The sequence below is a fragment of the Calidris pugnax genome, unplaced genomic scaffold, assembly GCF_001431845.1.
Source record: "Calidris pugnax isolate Ruff unplaced genomic scaffold, ASM143184v1 scaffold272, whole genome shotgun sequence".
NCBI classification, from domain to species: Eukaryota; Metazoa; Chordata; class Aves; order Charadriiformes; family Scolopacidae; genus Calidris; species Calidris pugnax.
The window spans coordinates 734,760-743,224 of record NW_015091016.1 but is presented as its reverse complement, the minus strand read 5'-3'; the positions used below and the strand labels follow the sequence as shown (position 1 = coordinate 743,224).

The 8,465-nt window shown below is 63.0% G+C and overlaps 1 protein-coding gene across 1 annotated transcript in view; it reads left to right on the top strand.

Moving 5' to 3' along the window:
* The window catches only part of LOC106896047 (zinc finger protein 594-like), an 18,548-nt gene extending 10,094 nt beyond the window's left edge, over nucleotides 1–8,454 (top strand). Inside the window, exon 5 of the mRNA XM_014955759.1 lies at nucleotides 5,275–8,454. Coding sequence (XP_014811245.1) covers nucleotides 5,275–7,857 — 2,583 coding nt within the window. The 3' untranslated portion in view covers nucleotides 7,858–8,454. The remainder of the gene's footprint in view (nucleotides 1–5,274) is intronic.
* The last annotated feature ends 11 nt before the right edge of the window (nucleotides 8,455–8,465 follow it).

Sequence of the window (8,465 nt, the reverse complement as noted above, 5' to 3'; positions counted from 1 at the left end):
CTGCTTACCCTCCTATCTGCCCTCCAATCCCTGCCCCCCGACCCCTGCCTGCCCCCCCTGCCTTCCCCTGCCTGCACAGGCTCCATAACCATCCCCAGGGAGCAACGTGGCTCCCTGGAGCTCAGCTGAGCCGGCCACGGCATTGCCAGCGCCCGATGGGACTTAGTGATGAGTGGGAGGCTTGGCGTGGCAGAGACCTGCATCCCACGGGACGTGTCCCCCCAGTGGGTGTCCGCACCGGAGGATCCCGAGTCCTGGAACATGGCACGTTGCAGGAGAGGGTTGGGATCCCGGCTCCTCTTGCCAGCAGAGTTCCAAAAATCAGTTTTAATTAGGCCTAAGCGTTCGTCAGAGAGTCCTGAGCGCCGCCAGGGCTTTTGAAGGGTGATGGTGGCCCTTGGTGTGGATGTTGGCCCCCTCCTCGGGGCGCCGTGCCCCACCTGGGGTGCTCGGAGAGGAGGGGACAGACCAGCCAAGGCGGGCGAGGTGTTCCTTTCCCACCAAAACGGGGCAGGAGTTTTCCTGGTCCATCTCCAGGGATTTTGAGGAGGGAGATTGGTTGGGGCGACCCTCGCTTCGTAGAATCGTAGACTGGTTTGAGTTGGAAGGGATGTTAAAGATGATCCAGTTCCACCTCCCCCCTGCCCTGGGCAGGGACGCCGTGGGTGACACCAGGGACAGGGTGGGTGACACCAGGGGCTTCCCCACGGCGTGGGAGGGGGCTGGGGGGGCTGCCTGCCGGGAGCTGCCGTTCCCCGTCCCCGGAGGCCACTGGCAGCGCTCGGCGCGCGGTGCCAGCCCTCTCGGCGTGGACTACAAATCCCAGTAGCGCTGCCTGCGCTGCCTGCGGGGAAGCTTTTACTGTAAACAGAGTGAATCCGGGCCAGACCCCGGGGTCAGCGCCTTCCTCTCCCCTAAAATAACTGGGAGGAGGAAAAAGAGGAGGAGGAGGAGGGAGAGAGACGCCAGCGGAGCCTCTCCCGAGGCGGCCGAGCTCCTCCCAGCGTTCCCCGCCGCTTTTCCCCCCCCCAACTCACCGGCCTCTCTCTCTCTCTCTCTCTCTCTCTCGCCCTCCCAGGGACCCGCAGCAGCCATTTGGAGGAAGTGGAGAGGGGGGAAGATCGTCGGCGAGGGTGGCGGAAGGCGGAGGGGAAGGACAGCCGCCGCCCCGCGCTCTCCCCGGAGCTGATGTCCTCTCCCCTCGCCGGGCGGCCCCGAGGGGAGCCATGTCTGCGGGGGGAGCGCCCCAGGTACGCACGGGGTGGGTTTTTTTAGGGGGGTGGGCAGCAGTTTCCCCTCCATCCCCAGGGTTGGGGGGGAAAGGCCGGAGCGGGCCCAGCTCTCACCACATCCCTCTGCGGCAGAGCGGGGCGGGCGGCAGGAACCCCCTCTTTCATCCTGTGATGTTTTGGGGGGGGTGCTGGTGGGGTTTTCCCAGGGCTTGGGAGCTTTTTCTGGTGTTTTTCCTCCTCCTCGTGTAGAAACACCGAGGCCGGGGGAGCCGCGCCAGGCCCCTGGAAGACTTTTTTTTTTCTTTTAAATTGGCGCTTCTTAAAGTTACGGCGGCGCGAGCTGGGCTCCGTGTCTTCTGCCATCTGCTCTCCTGGCGCTCCTGCCAAGCTCCGGAGGGGTTTGGAGGGAAGAAGAGAGGAATCCTGGGGTGGGTTGGGTCTGGGGCTTCCTGGGAAAAGCCGCTCTGGCTCCTTAGGGAGGTTTCCCCCGTCGGTCCCGATCCCGGCTGGGTGGGGAGTGGGGCTGGGGGATCACACCTGGATGAGGGATCCATTTGGGAACCGAGTGATCTTGCTGGAGGGGGTGGTGTGTGTTTTCCTTCTGCCCTTCGCGAGCTCCATTTGAGGGTTTCTGTCAGACGATGCTCTCGCTGAGGAGGAAACTGAGGCACGGGGGAGAAGCAGCTTTCCTGTGCCGAAACGAGGGGGTGGCAGAGGGGGAGGTGTCACCCCGAGTCCCTGTCCTGCCCTCCCACCCCTCTGCCCCCCCTGCTCTGCCTGCACCCCCCTCCTACTGCTCCTTTCCTGAAGGATTGGAGCTGCCTTTCGAGTCCAGGGGCTCGGGGGCAGCAGTGCCCCACGTTCCACCTGGTCTTCCAGGCAGGACCAGCCTTTCCATCCACCTCCTCTGGTTCTGGAACAGCTTTTCCCATCCTTTCGCAGGGAAAAGGGATTGGGATTTCTACCGGCTGCGCTGCTGCGGGCCCGGAGGCCAAGGAGAACCCCTTGGTGGTGGTCCCGCTGGGCCGGCCCCTCTCGAGGGCTTCCTGAATTTCTTCCCTTTCCAAGAAGAAATTTTTCCCAATCTCTATCTTAAACCTCCCCTGGAGCAACTTGGGGCCATTTCCTCTTGTCCCATCGCCTGTTCCTTGGGAGAAGAGACCGACCCCCCCTGGCTACCCCCTCCTTTCAGGGAGTTGGAGAGAGTGAGAAGGTCTCCCCTCAGCTCCTTTTCTCCAAGCTGAGCACCTCCAGCTCCCTCACAAGTTCTTCAGACCCTTCTCCTTGGTCTCCAGACCCCTTACCAGCTCCGTTGCCCTTCTCTGGACCCACTCCAGCCCCTCAATGTCTTTCTTGGCATGGAGGGCCCAGAACTTGGACACAGCCCTCAAGGTGGGGCCTCAGTGCCCAGTACAAGGCAACCATCACTTTTTTAGTCCCACTGGCCAAAAAAACCAAAGAAAGGCACCCCAAATAAGCGATGGTGATCTGCTGAAAGGCTTCTCCTCTCTCCCCGACCAGCCTCCCCACGCCCTGAACCTGCTCCCCTACCCCAGGCTGAGCGAGGTGCCCAGGACCGGACCCGAGCTGGATGCCGTCGGCACCGAGATCCCCTCCGACCCCTGCACCGGTGAGCACCGGGGACGGCACCGCGCCGGGGGGGGCTTCGGGTGGTGGGAACGGGGTTCCTGGGGGTTCTTACGTGTTCTCCCCACAGCACAGCCACCAACAGCCTCCTCCTAACCAGAACTTCGGGGGGGATTCAGGGGTTTAGGCCAAGATTGTATGTAAATATATGCAAATGTGGCACCGCTGGGAGGGAATCGCCAGCCTGGGGAAAGTGTCCTTCAGCCTCTTCTTCCAACCCAAAGATGGAGACTTTTCTCCTGCTTGGGAGAGCTCAGGTGGGAATTAATGGCATTTTTGCGGCGGCCCTTTGAAATCCGATCGGAAAAGCGCTGGGCGGGATCTGAGAGCGCCAAAAACCCTGGAAAGAGGCGTTTTCCAAGGAACGGGGCTCCTTTCCCACCTTTCACCTTCACAGGAGGAGGGAGCCCCGGCCCTGGAATTTTCTTTTTATCTTTAATTACACCTCGGGCAGCAGAAGCTTAAAATAGATGAAAGCCGTGCCCCGGGGCATCGTTAATTTTAGCTTATTTGCCAATTAAGGCGGGCGCCTTCCAGCCTAACGATGCCCCGGGCGGGTGTTGCAGCGGGAGGTGACAGTCGTGAGGTGACAGTCGTGGTGACCCAGCTCTTGTCCCTTCAACCAGGCTACAGGTTTTTCAAGCCCGGGGGTTTGTTCGGGATTAAACAGGCGGAGGAGGCGTACGGCGACGGGCAGCAGATGCAGGAGGAGAGCAAGATCCTCGTCAGCCCCTGCGCGGGTGAGTGCTCCCTGGGTCCCAGCTGAGGATGTGGCAAACCCACCTCGGTGGGTAAAGGCCGTCTGCGGCCAGTTTGCAGCCATTTTGGGCCAGTTTGTGGCCGTTTTTGCCCAGTTTGCAACCCTTTGGGCCAGTTTGTAGCCATTTGGGGCCAGTTTATGGCCATTTTGCAGCCATTTTGGACCAGTTTGTGGCCATTTTGGCCCGCTTCATAACCATTTTGCCCCAGTTGGTAGCCATTAGGTGCCAGCTTGTGGCCATTTTGCCCCAGTTTGTAGCCATTTGGTGCCAGTTTGTGGTCATTTTGGCCCAGTTTATGTTGGTTTTAGGCCAGTTTGTGGCCGTTTTTGCCCAGTTTGCAACCCTTTGGGCCAGTTTGTAGCCATTTGGGGCCAGTTTATGGAAATTTTGCAGCCATTTTGGACCAGTTTGCGTCCATTTTGGCCCACTTCGTGGCCATTTTGCCCCAGTTGGTAGCCATTTGGGACCAGTTTGTGGCCGTTTTTGCCCAGTTTGCAACCCTTTGGGCCAGTTTGTAGCCGTTTGTGGCCAATTTATGGCCATTTTGGGCCAGTTTGCAGCCATTTGGTGCTAGTTTGTGGCCATTTCAGTCCATTTTGCAGCCATTGGGGGCCAATTTTTGCTATGGCTGTTGCTGCCAGCGCTGCTGTCGGCAAGTCAGGGGTGGAGCGGGCTCTGGGAAAGGCTCTGATCCTTCACAGGGTGTTACAAACTGCCATGATTTAGCTGTAAGTAGAGCGAGGAGTTGGACTCGAGGATCCCTTATGGGTCCCTTATGGCCACAACTAGAGTACTGTGTCCAGTTCTGGGCTCCCCAGTTCAAGAGGGACAGGGAACTACTAGAAAGAGTCCAGTGAAGGGCAACAAGGATGATTCAAGGATTGGAGCATCTCCCTTATGAGGAGAGACTGAGAGAGCTGGGACTCTTTAGTCTGGAGAAGAGAAGGCTGAGGGGAGACCTTATTAATGCTGACAAGTATCTCAAGGGAGGGTTGAAGGAGGAGGGAGCCAGACTCTTTTCAGTGGTTCCCAGTGAGAAGACGAGGGGCAACGGGCACAAGTTGGAACATAAAGGGTTCCACTCAAATATGAGGAGAAACTTCTTCACGGTGAGGGTGGCAGAGCCCTGGAACAGGCTGCCCAGGGAGGGTGTGGAGTCCCCTTCCTTGGAGATTTTCAAGACCCGCCTGGATGCTCCTGAGTAACATGCTCTGACAAGCTCTGGGCAATCCTGCTTCAGCAGGGGAGTTGGACTAGATGATCTCTATGGTCCCTTCCAACTCTAAAATTCAGTGAAATTCAGTGAAATTCAGTCCCCTCCGACCTGAGCCGCGGTAGGATGCTGTGAAAGACCCTGACATGAACCTCTTGACTCTTTCTGAAATCTAGTGGAGCCCGGCCGGGTGAATAAAGTCGAGCAGCCTGAGGAGAAGCCCGGGGTGGCTGCCGGTTCCCTGGAGCTCTATCCCGCAGCCGCCGGCAGCTCCGGCCGCTGGTTCCATGGCGGCCAACGCGCTCCCGAGCGGGCGGCCATGGAGAGAGACACCAGCACCACCACCACCACCAGCACCGCCGCCGTCACCGCCGCCGGCCTCGGCTCCCTCTCCACCCGCGTGGCTTGTTGGGTGCCGCAGCTCGGCGCCGGCCCGTTCCGCTGCGCCCAGTGCGGCAAAGGTTTCCGCCAGAAGCAAAGCCTCATCACCCACGAGAGGATCCACACCGGGGAGAAGCCCTACCGCTGCGGGGACTGCGGGAAGAGCTTCAGCCAGCGGCCAAACCTCCTCACCCACCGCCGGGTGCACACCGGGGAGCGCCCCTTCCCCTGCACCCAGTGCGGCAAGAGCTTCAGCCAAAAAGCCAACCTCCTGGCCCACCAGCGCATCCACGCCGCCGGAGAGAAGGCCCTGGCGGGCGGCGAGCAGGAGGACGGGGCTTCCAGCAAACCCAAGCTGCGATCCCAGCAGAGGAATTACCAGGAGGACACCCCTTTCGTCTGCCCCGAGTGCGGGAAGAGCTTCAGGCAGAAGCCCAACCTCATCACCCACCGCCGGATCCACACCGGGGAGCGGCCCTTCACCTGCTTCCTCTGCGGGAGGAGCTTCAACCAGAAAACCAACCTGGTCACCCACTACCGGGTGCACACCGGGGAGCGCCCCTTCGCCTGCACCCAGTGCGGCAAACGCTTCACCCAAAAAACCAACCTGGTGACCCACCAGAGCACCCACACGGACCTGCGGCCCTACCCCTGCGGCCAGTGCCAGAAGTGCTTCAAGGACAAAGTCTCCCTCAAAGCCCACCAGAAGACCCACGCCCCGCGGCAACGACGCTGCCCGGGTCGCAGCCCGGCCGCCAGCCTGCCCTACGGGCCCGCTCCCACCCTGCTCCAACCCGGGGGGCCCGAGCAAGAGGCCCCCCCGTTCAGCCCCATGCCGCCGCTGCCCGTCCAGAAGATCCCTGAGGGCCAGGAGCTCTACTCGTGCACGGAGAAGAGCTTTCCCCCCAAGGAGCCCCTCCTGCCCCACCAACAGCCCCCCCTGGGCGAGCAAACCTTCCCCTGCGTCCAGTGCGGGGAGGGCTTCTGCCAGAAGGTGACTCTGCTCCGGCCGCAGCACGGTCCCGCCGCCGAGGCTGCCGGGGGGTGCGCGGCGACCTTCACCCACGGCCCCCACCTCCTGGGACACCTCGGGGTGCAGCCCGTTTTGGGGGATGCCACCCCCCCGGCTCCTCCAGCCCCCGGGACGGAAAAACCCTTCATCTGTAACCAGTGCGGCAACAGCTTCGGGCTCTGGCTCTCTCTGGTGGCCCACCAGAAGACCCACGTCGGCCAGAAGTCCTACCCCTGCCCCGAGCACGACAAAAGCTCCGGCGACGAGTTGTCCCCCAAAGATCTCCAGGAGAAGGTGGGGGAAGGGAGAGCCTGGGTGTGCCCCGAGTGCGGGAGGAGCTTCCCCCAGTACGACCGGCTGGTAAAACACCGGCAGAACCACCGGGGCAGAGGACCCTACCGCTGCGACGTCTGCGGCAAGAGGTTCAGCCTGAAGACCAACCTGGTGACCCACCAACGCATCCACACCGGGGAGCGCCCCTTCACCTGCGGCGTCTGCGGCCGCCGCTTCAACCAGAAGGGCAACCTGGTCACCCACTACCGCACCCACACCGGGGAGCGCCCCTTCGCCTGCGCCCAGTGCGGCAAGCGCTTCGCCCAGAAACCCAACCTCATCGCCCACCAGAAGACCCACAGCGGCCGCCAGCCCTTCACCTGCCTGGAGTGTCCCAAACGCTTCAAGAGCAAACTCTCCCTCAGGGTCCACCAACGCGTCCACGTCACCGAACCCCCCCAGGGCCAAACGGGCCAGACCCCCGCCCTCCAAACCCACCCGGGGAGCCCCTACCCCTGTTCCCTCTGCGGGGAGAGCTTCGAGGAGCACGGGGAGCTCCAGCTGCACCGGCAGGGCCACGCGGGCGAGCGGCCCCACGCCTGCGCCGAGTGCGGCAAGAGGTTCCGGCAGAAGGTGAACCTGGCCGTGCACCAGCGCACCCACACCGGGGAGAGGCCCTTCCGCTGCGCCGAGTGCGGCAAGGGCTTCAGCCAAAAAGCCCACCTCCTCCGGCACCGCAGGACCCACGCCGGCGCCCTCCCTTCCTCCTCCTCCTCCTCTTCCTCCTCCTCCTGCTGCTGCCAGGGAACTTGCCCGGCCCACCGGGAAGAACCGGAGGGGAGCGTGGTTCCTTTGGGAAAAGGCTCCGAGCCGCCGCCCCCCCCGGGGGTCCTGCTGCCCCCCTGCTCCCGCGGAGCCCCCCACGGGGCGCTGGCTCGGGAGGAGCTGCGGCCGCCGGCGCAGCCCCCCCACAGACCCGAGAGCCCCTCGGGGGCAGCCGACATCCTCCTCCAGCTGATGCAGGAGGAGCACCCCCTGGTCGCCGGCTCCCACCACCACCCCCAGGAAGGACCCCCCGGCTCCTGCCCTTGTAAATGCGGCGAGGGAGGGGAAGCTTTGAACCCCAAGCCCCCCACCCTGCCCCCCCAGTGCTGCTGCGCCGACTGCGTCAACCAGCGCCAGCTCCTCCTCAAGCCCCCCCAGCCCGACTGCCGTGGGGAGCTGTGGGGCAAGTTCGGCGCCGCCCCCGGCAGAAGTTTTGAGGAGAAACGGGGCCTGAGAGTGCCCGAGCGAGCGCACGCCGAAGAGAAACCCTCCCCCTGCCCCAGCTGCTTGTAACCCCCAGCCCCCCCCAAAAAAACCCGACCTGCCGAGGCAGGGTTGGGGGGGGGGCTGCCCCCTTCCCCACCGCCCTCCCCTCTTGCACTAAAAAGACACAAAAACCTAACGATGCTGGGGAATAACGGTGGATTTGGGGAGCGGGGAGGCTCGGAGGAGCCCCCCCCGACCTTGCCCCACGGAGGGGGTGGAGGAGGAGGAGGTGGACTCGGAGGCGCTTGCCTGAGCTTTTCTAATTAATTAACCTACCAAATCTAATGAGGGGAGGGAGCGGAGGGGAGCCCGGATCGGCCGTGGGGAGCGGGAAAGAGCTCGGGATCCCCCGGCTTCAGGACTGCTTCCGTCGTGCTCCTCTCTCCGTGGGGCAGAGAGGGGCCTCCATGGGGCAGAGAGGGGTCTCCGTGGGGCAGAGAGGGGCCTCTGTGGGGCAGGAGCTTCTCCCACCACCCTCCATCCTTTCTCCTCCCCCCTGGATGTGGTTCCGCTGGGGATGCGGAGCCCGGAGCTGGGGAGGGAGAGGGTCCAGGACCCCCGGAGGAGGTGGCCTCTTGCCGATGCTCCTCGGCCACTGCCTGGGTGGGGGGGTCCGAGGCTGCCCCGGGGGGGCC